Raw genomic sequence first — 11115 nt, forward strand, 5'->3', positions numbered from 1 at the left:
TGGTGGCCCTCCCGCAGACATGCCTGCGGAGGGTCCGTTGGTCCCGCGGCTCCAGTGGCCCTCCCGCAGACATGCCTGCGGAGGGTCCGTTGGTCCCGCGGCTCCAGTGGCCCTCCCGCAGACATGCCTGCGGAGGGTCCGTTGGTCCCGCGGCTCTGGTGGCCCTCCCGCAGACATGCCTGCGGAGGGTCTGTTGGTCCCGTGGCTCCGGTGGCCTTCCCGCAGGCATGCCTGCGGATGCTCCACCGGAGCCACGGGACCAGCGGACCCTCCGCAGGCACATCTGCAGGAGGGCCACCGGAGCTGCCTGCCGCCCTCCCGGCGACTGGCAGAGCGCCCCCCGCGGCATGCCGCCCCAAGCACGCGCTTGGCGTGCTGGGGCCTGGAGCCGCCCCTGCCTATACCTCAAGGAAGATTATCCACATGTGATGTTTTAAAAACTCAGCCATTTGAGCTATCTGTGTGTATAAAAAAAAGTCTTAAAAATACATGAAATATGGGGAAAGTAGGTATGGTTCCTGCTTGCCTAATTCAAAAACAGCTGAATGGACCCAACTTCCCTCACACAAATAACTTTTTAGTGGGGACCAGGTATATAAAATTTCAGTTAAAAAAGAGACATTTAAGAAAAAGTGACAAGAGGAGGTTATAATGAAAGTTGAGTTGTAAATTTACTATGCAGTTTCTCCCCATTTGGTATCCATATGCAACGTACAATCTGTGCTTTCACAAGCCAACATGCCCCATATAAAAATGCCCAAGGTTTCCACTGCGTAGGCTGCATGAATGAAGCACAGTGAAACTATAACACACATTTTCATAAATGCTGACAATTCAAATTCAAGTATTAACAAACAGTTCTTGGGAAAGTAAAAATGGATGTGTTCCTTCTTCATAATAACTCTTAATCTTTACCCAGTTACCTGGAACACCTCACCAAAGGCCAGTCCCACTTCATAAGAAACAAAACCTTATGAGTAATGCAGAACACATGACAAAGCTCTCACTTGGAGGTGGGTCAGTCCCAAAGTGAGTGACTCATCATCATATCGCTGGGTTGCGAGAAGTGTGACCCACATTATTATTTTTATTTACTCTTTATGGCAGCACTCACAATGTGCTGGTACTTTCCAGACAGACAAAATGGCATAACTTTGCCAGAAGGCAAGCAAAATCTGATGTTAAAGTTTTAACAGCTCCCATGATAAAAATAGGATTATCACCAGGAGATTTACTAAAGCTATGTCTACACTAGAGAGCTTACAGCGGCACAACTGTACTGATGCAGCTGCGCTGCTGTAAGATCGCTTGTGTAGCCACTCTGAGCTGACAAGAGAGAGCTCTCCCATCATCATAATTAAACCACCCCCAATGAGTGGCGGTAGGTGAAGGCTCTGGGGCCCAGGCCAGCGGCGGCAGCAGGCGGCGGCGGGGCGGCCGTTTCGGGCGGGGGGCGGCGTGGGGCTCGTGGCTCCGGCGCCGCGGGCTCCTGCGGCAGCAGCGGACGGCGGCCGGACCTGCGGGCTGGCGCGCGCGCGGGTCCGGTCCCGCGTCGGCGGCGCGTGAGCTCCGCGGGCGGCGGCGCGGGTCTGTCCGCTGGTCCGGCTCCGTGTGGACCCGCGCGCATGCCGGCAGAGGCTCAGCGGGGGGAGGAAGAGAGGACGCCCGCGGACCGGGGAAGGGCGGTGCAGCGCTCCGCGCTGCTTGGGGCAGCCTGATTTCTAGAGCCGCCCCTGGGTGAAGGTGCTGTGGATACACAAGATCTCTATAAAATCATACCCTAGGTAGCTACAGATGGACACTCAAAAACTGAGGCATCCAAAATCAGAGGCCACTTTTGAAAATTTGGTCCCCAGTCACTTGCCCCTGGTCACCAATAAGCTAGCTGAAGAGATGGGAATAGAATCCTGGTATCCCCACTAACCAGAGCAATACTGAGTGCAGGAGCAATACTGAGGCCTTGCCTACACTACACAGGCTCTGCTGATACAACTATATTGGTATAGCACTACTGGCAGAGCCCTTTAATGTAGACCCAGTGCATGTCAACAGGAGAAGGAACGCTGCCAGTAGAGTAATGCCACCTCCTCCCTGAATGACATAAGCTATACCAGTAGAAGCCCTGTTGTACTGGCATAGCTGGGTCTACACTGGGGGTTTTACTACCACAGCTGTGTCAGCTAATGGTGTGGCTTTTTCTCACCCCCTGACGGACACAGCGATGCCAACAAAACTTTGTACTGCACACCTGGCCTTGGTGATTGCCACTGCTTGCAATGCAGTCTTACCAATGAGGCACCACAACCTTTCTTGCTCTTTTGAACTATATTGTATAGGCCCAACATTACACCTCTTCTGAAGCATAGTACGTCACCATCACTGCAGAGGAGAGGGCTTTCTGGGACCGATCCTACCAGAATGTGCTCTCCTGTGATGGCACAGCAATATGAAAGGAGGAGGACTGAGAAGGAGGCAACGTTGTGGAGCAATTTTCTGAATTTAAAGAGATATTAAAGAAAATGCTTCATATAGATTCATAGATTCTAGGACTGGAAGGGACCTCGAGAGGTCATCGAGTCCAGTCCCCTGCCCTCATGGCAGGACCAAATACTGTCTAGACCATCCCGGATAGACATTTATCTAACCTACTCTTAAATATCTCCAGAAATGGAGATTCCACAACCTCCCTAGGCAATTTATTCCAGTGTTTAACCACCCTGACAGTTAGGAACTTTTTCCTAATGTCCAACCTAAACCTCCCTTGCTGCAGTTTAAGCCCATTGCTTCTTGTTCTATCCTTAGAGGCTAAGGTGAACAAGTTTTCTCCCTCCTCCTGATGACATCATTTTAGATACCTGAAAACTGCTATCATGTCCCCTCTCAGTCTTCTCTTTTCCAAACTAAACAAACCCAATTCTTTCAGCCTTCCTTCATAGGTCATGTTCTCAAGACCTTTAATCATTCTTGTTGCTCTTCTCTGGACCCTCTGCAATTTCTCCACATCTTTCTTGAAATGTGGTGCCCAGAACTGGATACAATACTCCAGCTGAGGCCTAACCAGCACAGAGTAGAGCGGAAGAATGACTTCTCGTGTCTTTCTCACAACACACCTGTTAATGCATCCCAGAATCATGTTTGCTTTTTTTGCAACAGCATCACACTGTTGACTCATATTTAGCTTGTGGTCCACTATAACCCCTAGATCCCTTTCTGCTGTACTCCTTCCTAGACAGTCTATTCCAATCCTGTATGTGTGAAACTGATTGTTCCTTCCTAAGTGGCACACTTTGCATTTGTCTTTGTTAAACTTCATCCTGCTTACCTCAGACCATTTCTCCCCAGCCCCATGTGCAAAACCCCCCAAAAACTAAACTGTTTGATGCATTTGCAAAACAACCCATTGAATCGTACAGAGATGCACCTTTACCCGCAGTGCAAGAGGCAGAACGAGACATGCCTTTCCCACACTATAAAAAGTGTAACCAGCCAATTTTTGATGTGCTGTATACACAGAGCTGTCAACCCACCTGCATTGGTCAAGGCTTCACCTGCAGCTGCCCTCCAGTCACCCACAATCAGATCAGAGCCAGAAACTGTTTTAAGAGAGTCTCAAGATAACATATCAGAGTATGTAAATCATGAATGCAAAAACAAATTCTTGGTTTCAGCTCATTCAAGGTCATCTTGTTTTGCCTCTAATGTGCCCCGATGCATGACACTAACATATTTTTCTCCAATTTTTTCTCAAAACAGTGTTGTCCTGTTTTACACTTAATATGCAGATTATTTTCTGATCTCCAGTTTATACAAGAAATCTGGAGTCTTGTTCTTCATTGTGCTGTACCTTGTGCATAGTGTGTGTACCTACTCTTCACTATATGTATCCGTGGAAAGTGTGTGTATCTCCTTTTCTAATTTGATAGCATTGTACAATACAAGGAACAAGGCAGTGGAGACTCAGGCCTTGGTAACACCTTTCCCAGTGGGATTCTGTAGGTAACATTTCATTCTTTATTCCAGCTAAGTCTTGTCTCTGGAGTTTTGCTCTTGTGCAGTTTGGTTATCTACATTTAAGTGCACATACTTGAGTTCAGATTGTTCCTCTTTCTCCTATACATAGACAATCGATTATAAGGATCAATACAAACTCTTCCCATTTGATCCTCACATGAGCTGTCTGTGAGTCTTACTAAAGTGTCAGTTTTCCAAATCAGAGACACATAAAGGAAAACCTCCCTCTTGGACGGGTGGAGCAAAATTGTATCAATAATTTTCAGGACAAGAAACACTGATCAAGCTAAAACTAGCTTTAATTGGTAGCCTATCAAGCTGTACCATTGTCTAAGTCTTATTAGTGGCCACTCAAAACTGGGAGGATTTTTTTCCTACCTTTGAAATTACTGAAGAAACCTGAAAGAAATCCTTATCAAATGGCTTGATCCAAAACCCACTGAAGTCAATGGGAGCCTTCCCATTGATTCCAGTGTATGTCTTTCCATTGTCTTCAATGGACTTTGGATTAGGACCCACATCTCTACAATGGAAAAACCCATTGAGCAGTATAAGTGAGGGGCAAATATGTTAGCACAAAATGTGAACTGGATTTTGTAAAGCAAGAGTTAACCCACACAGCCAAATGACCACTTCAAGTGGTAGGCAGTCAAACCAAATTCCACTGCATATTTATTTAGTTTAGTTAACGGGACTTCTGTAAGGGCTCTGTAGTCCTGGCACTGGTTCATAACAACATATCATAAAGCTTAAATGACATTAGCAAAGACAAATTTATTCATGCTTAAATTTCCAGATCTTTGTCCCTATGGAAACTAGTGCATACAACATTATATCTCCATTTATGTAAGGTTACTGCAATTACATGCACCAGGGGAATTTACATGATTACATGCCACCATGAAATGTAAACATGACATGTCCTTACACACACAACTGGGGTTGACCAGGGCTTCTACCCGCTGAAAATCTGAACCTTGAGCTTATCTTGTTTTGACTCAAATTATTTTTAAACGTTTTAGAAACCATAACTATAGTTCTGGTTTCTAAGGTATACAGGACATCAGGTACACCGTCCCCTGACCTACAAGAAGAGGTACATAGGGTAATACATCATTTATTAACATTAGGACAGCCAAATTCATCACCATCACCAGGTGCTCATAACATAACTGTCAAATTACAACCATGATGCAACAGTAATTACACAAATTTACACTTGTGTGCTTGTTTTTTTAAAATAATATTACCCCAAGTTGGATAAGAATCACTCACCTAGTTTCTTGCACTTACCAAAAAAAGATGTATGGTGGCAATTGGGACATTTATAATAATTGGTGGGGGTTGTCTGTTTGTTTGCTGTGATTGTTCAGAAAAAAGAACTGGGAGTATCATTTTGTTTTGGTAGCAGTAGATGGTAAGTGATTGAGACAATTGTTATCTAGTTACATAATACCCACTAATATTACACAGCCATATTAGGTTTGTTAAACATGAATTGTTATGTAGGCATATGGATTACACTCAATACACAGATCAGGTACAATTTATAAACATATTTGTATATTACTTTAAGAAAACTCCCTGATGGGATGAAAGGAAGGGCAGTAATTAGATTAGATTTATTTTAATGAAATGGATTCCCTCCACCAGAGTTAATTTCAGAGCCAGGATTTTTACCCCAGGCACACAATCCAGGCCTCACCACTTGCTTTTCCTCCAGCTGGGACACCCTGGTGTGCTGTCCCAGGAGGGAATTGCTAGTACTATTAACATTAGATACTGGCAGTTCTATCAACATTTAGTTTTGGAAGCACTTGGTGGTGGAGAGAAGGGGAAAGAGGGAAAGGAATGGGAAAAAGGAAAAGAAAACAGGGTCAAGAGAAAAATCAGAAGAGAATGTTTCTCTGGCACAGGAAGGAGCTCATCAGCTTGAGCCCCGAAAAGCTACTTCAGACACTGGGAATCGGCAGGGGTGACAGGCGATTTCATTCCAGGTAAGAAAATAAATGGAGCCTGAATATTACTTTTAGAATTTGTTCCCCACCTTTAGCCACTAATGTGATACAGCCCCATGCTGACAAATCTCTGAAAGGAAAGTAACCCTGCTCTACTAGTTTGGTTATTTCCACACAAAAACCCACCTTTAAACAAGTTTCCCTAGAAGCAGAGAAGTCCTACCTCATAGAAGAGTCTCTCTTCTCCACAGCAATCTTCAGGTGTCTCTGGAAAGATGCGTCTTCCAATGGGGTAGTGACAATATATCTCTTCTCCCTCCTCTGACTTTCTCCCAGTGCTCTGGCTGATAGGGGAAGGGAGGAGAAAGGGGAGATGCTAATCCCAATGTGAATACAGCATTTATCACTTAGCAGCCGGTTGCACCCTCAAGGGATTACCACAGCATGGTGGAGGGGCACTTACTAGAAGGGCTTTCCTTTTGAGAACAGTTGCAAGAGTTTAACTAACTCAATTCAAAATCTATCTAGTAAATACTCTTAACCCAATTTATTCTTTCCCCAAATCAGTTTGTCTTGCATTGATAACTGACCAACTTAAGCAAAACTAGTAAACGCGAGGGTTAAAATGGTGTAAGTGCATCTACAGGAATGCATCTCAGTTGATTTAGTTAAACCAGTGACACTTTTCTAATATAAACCAGGCCTAAATCAGGTGAAGCTTTGCTATGAGTGCAGTGAAAATCTCAGGGAATGGGAATAGAACAATTCTCAAAATTCATTTCATTCCCGTCTAAGGCGAGTTTCATTAAATCCAAGCTTCTATAAGGGGCTGGAAGAAAATAAAGACCCTAAATGAGATGTACCAGCTTTGTTTTGCAGGCATGTCCTTGCACACAGCTCCATCCTCCCTGAAACACTCCAAGGAGGATTCTTGTGTATTTAAATACCCTGTCTGCACGTGAAAACAGAAAAGATGGACAGTTCCTGTCTACAGTAGGCAAAATGGAGGTCAAGCAACGCGCAACGGTTGGCTGTAGCACTGAGCATTTGCATCACCTATAAAACTGTGTCCACACCCCAATGCCATCCTAGGAGTTTTACTAGCATTGGGACCATTGATTGGTAGTATGTCACCACTACTGAGGCCATGTGTACACTACATCCACTAACGCGGCACAGCTACAGTGCTGCAGCTGTGCCACCGTAATGTAAATGCTTCCTAGAGCGACAGAAGGGGCTTTTTCATTGATGTAGATAATCCAACTCTCCCAGAGGCAATAGCTAGATCGATGGAGGAGTTCTTCCATCGACCTAGCCACGTCTACACCAGTGGTTAGGTCAACTTAACTATGTTGCACAGGGCGTGAACTTTTTTTTTTTTTTTAAACAGCCCTGGGCAATATGGCTAGGTTATTCTAATTTTTAAGCATAGACCAGGCCTGGGACTATACCTGCATAGTTATGTCAGTGTAGCTATGCCCAGGGGCAGCAGAACAGAGGGGGCCAGGAGGCCATGGTTCCACCACTTTTTACCGGCTATAAGGGCGAGCAATGGGAGGAAAGGGGTGGTGGGATCTTGGGGAAGAGGCGACGCAGGGGCAGGGCCTTGGGGGAAGGGGGAGTGCGGGGGGCAGGGCCACGATTCAGGTGCCAGTGGCCCCCCCCTACTTTTAGGGAGCTTCTATCACTCCTGGCTATGCTGGCATAGATCCATTCCATTCTAGGTAAGTGCACACCCACGTGCACAGTTGTCAGAGATTTTTTGCCTTAGCAGCATCCGTAGTTCAGCTGTGGTGCCCTCTGGAGTGCTGTGCTCATGTGTCGGTATATCAGGGTGTAGGGCTGGCGGCACCGCTCAGTTCCTTCTTACCAGCAACTCCAACAGAGGGGCAGGAGGGTGGGTAATAGAATGGACATGAGCAACACATCCTGAAGAACAACAGTTACAAAAGGCAGGTAACCATTTTTTCTTCTTCCAGTGCTTGCTCATGTTGATTCCATTCTATTCATAATCAATATCCATGGAGATGGATCAGAGTTCAGAAGCGCGGCTTGTAATACTGCTCTACCAAAGCCAGTGTTGTCTCGGGCTTGCTGGATAAGCTGGGTAAATGCGTAATGAGATGTGAATGTGTGAATGGATGACCAGGTAGCAGCCCTGCAGATATCTTGAATTGCACCTGTACCAGGAAGGCTGCAGAGGAGGCTTGTGTCCTAGTCGAGTGGGCGGTTACAATTGCTGGTGGAGGCACTTTTGCCTGTTCATAGCAAAACCTGATCCATGATGAAATCCTCTGGGTGGACACCGGATGACCTTTCATTCTGTCCGTCACCGTGACGTAGAGCTGGGTTGACTTGCAGAATGCTTTGGTCCTTTCGATGTAAAAGGCTAGCGCTCTCCTGACATCCAGAGAGTGAGATCTATGCTTCCTCCTGAGACTTATGAGGCTTTGGGAAGAAGACAGGTAAGAATATGTCCTGCCTCATGTGAAATTGTGCAACAACCTTGTATCTGACGAAGTGGGTATTCACCCACGAAAGCTCATGCTCCAATATGTCTGTTTGTCTATAAGGTGCCACAGGACTCTTTGCTGCTGAAACAACCTTGGGCAGGAAAGCTGGGTGCAGTTGCAACTGGACCTTGTCCTTGAAAAACATCGTATAGGGCGGCTCCGAGGTAAGCACCCTAATCTCAGAGACCTAAGGGCAGATGTTATCGCCACCAGGAAGGACACCTTCCAGGAAAATAGAAGCATGAAAGAGAAAGACAATGGCTCGAAGGGGGCTCCCTATGAGCTGCACCAGCACTAGATTTAGGTCCCAAGGAGGGATGGGGTCCTGGACATGGGGGTAGAGTTGCTCCAGACCTTTTAGAAACTGGACTGTCATGCCATGAGTGAAGACCAACCTGCCCTGAAATGGAGGGTGAAAGGCTGATATAGCGGCCAAGTGGGCCTTAACTAATGAAAAGGACAAGCCCTGGAGCTTGAGATGCAGTAGGTAGTCCAGGATTGACTGCAACGAGGCCTGTTCAGGCCTAATACCCTGGTCCGATGCCCATCACATGAACCATTTCCATTTGGCCAGGTAGGTTTCCCTGGTGGAAGGCTTCCTGCTGCCCAACAGGACCTAATGGACATGGGCCGAACATTCCTGCTCTTCCGCATTTAACCATGCAGCAGCCAAGCTGTCAGGTGCAGTGCCACCAGGTTCAGGTGAAGAAGATTGCCATGGTTCTGGGACAGCAGATCCGACCAGAGAGGCAGCTGCAGTGGGGCTGCCACTGAGAAGTCTAGCAGTGTGCCAAGCCAGTGCTGGCAAGGCCAAGCCGGGGCTATCAGAATTACCTTCACCCTGTCCTGTTTGATCTTCATGAGGACTCTGTGGATTATCGGCACCAGCAGGAAGGCATACATCAGAGCCCTCAGCCATGGGAGTAAGAAAGTGTCTGACTGGGAGTCCCTGTCAAGCCCCTGAATCAAACGGAACACGTGGCATTTCCTATTCTGACAAGTTGTGAACAAGTCCACTCAGGGACTTCCACACCTTTGGAAGATCACACTGAACACCTCGGGATGGAGTGACTGTGATGTTCTGTACCTTGGTGGAATACCCTGGCACCCCCATGTTCATCCTTATAATATGATTGTGTGGTAGCCAATGCAAAGTTTGTCATGTCGGGTGTCTTTGGAAGGCTCATGATGCACTGAGTATTGTTGTTATAGTAATGTTCTAGGTTTTAATTTCATGTATATAGTTATGAGGCTGAAAATGTGTTCTCATTGCTTAAAACAAGCCCAGGGGGGCAAAAACTCTTTAAGAGCAGAGGGGCAGTTCACACCTCATCAGGGCATGTATAGGACACACCCAGCCCAGCCTCACAGGAACAAAGGACACTGGCCTAGGCAGCAACAAAGGATCTGTTGGACTCTCGAGTGAGTCACCCCTCTTCCCTTGGTCAGTTTGGGACTACAATGAGGTAATGCTCACCTGACTCTGAAGGGCGGCGGGGGGAGGGAGAGAAGAGAGACAAAGCCAAGAGGGAAGAAAAAACATGATAAAAGGGAGAGACGTTTGCCATGCTCTTCCTCTCTTTTCCACCTCCATCTAGAGACATCACCACCAAGCGACTGAAGCGCTGATCAAAGGGGAGAACCTGGCTAAAGAGCAACAAGCCTGCCTGTGGTGAGAAGCATCTAAGTTTGTAAGGGCATTGAAAGTGTTAAAATCAGCTTAGAATGCATTTTGCTTTTATTTCATTTGACCAAATAGGACTTCTTGTGCTTTGACTTATAATCACTTAAAATCTATCTTTGTAGTTAATAAATTTGTTTGTTTATTCTACCTGAAGCAGTGCATTTGGTTTGAAGCGTGTCAGAGACTCCCTTTGGGATAACAAGCCTGGTACATATCAATTTCTTTGTTCAATTGATGAACTCATATAAGCTTGCAGTGGGCATAACTGGACACTGCAAGATGGAGGTTCCTAGGGTTGTGTCTGGGACCGGAGATATTGGCTAGTGTCATTCGGTCACACAATCCAAGCAGCTTACATGCCAGAGGCTGTGCGTGAATAGCCCAGGAGTAGGGGTTCTCACAGCAGAGCAGGGTAAGGCTGGCTCCCAGAGTCAAGGATTGGAGTGACCTAGCAGATCACCAGTCCAGATAACACCAGGGGAACATCACAGTGAGCATTAATGGCAAGACGAGAAGGTTCTGCTGAGGCAATCTGCTAGTACATTTCTAGTCTCCGGAAGATGCGTGGCCATGTGATGAATGGCATGCTGCACACAGAAGTCCCAGAGCTAGAGAGCTTACCGGCAAAGGGCCGACAACCTGGCTCTGCCTTGCTTGTTGATATAAAACATCACGGTGGTGTTGTCCATCAGGACTTGTACCACTTTGCCTTTCAAGTGGGACCGGAAAGCCTGGCAGGCCAACCGATCCACTCCAAGCTCCCTGACATTTATGTGGAGGGAGTGATCGTCCCACGACTAGCGGTCTTGCACACTGGGCTCGCCCAGATGGGCTCCTTGACCCAGGTCTAAGGCGTCGGAAACCAGGGTCAGTGACAGGGATGGGACTGCGATGGGAACTCCCTCCCTCCAACACTGACTTGGGGTCCAACCACCATTCCAGTGATGAC

At 46.8% G+C, this 11115-nt stretch overlaps 1 protein-coding gene across 1 annotated transcript in view; it reads right to left on the bottom strand.

Annotated features, from left to right (window-relative positions):
• The window catches only part of LOC120407674 (gap junction beta-6 protein), a 70662-nt gene extending 64449 nt beyond the window's left edge, over positions 1-6213 (bottom strand). The window contains exon 1 of the mRNA XM_039543515.1: positions 6193-6213. Coding sequence (XP_039399449.1) covers positions 6193-6197 — 5 coding nt within the window. The 5' untranslated portion in view covers positions 6198-6213. The remainder of the gene's footprint in view (positions 1-6192) is intronic.
• Positions 6214-11115: the final 4902 nt, after the last annotated feature.

The sequence above is a fragment of the Mauremys reevesii genome, linkage group 1 (genome assembly GCF_016161935.1).
Source record: "Mauremys reevesii isolate NIE-2019 linkage group 1, ASM1616193v1, whole genome shotgun sequence".
In the NCBI taxonomy this organism is placed as follows: domain Eukaryota; kingdom Metazoa; phylum Chordata; order Testudines; family Geoemydidae; genus Mauremys; species Mauremys reevesii.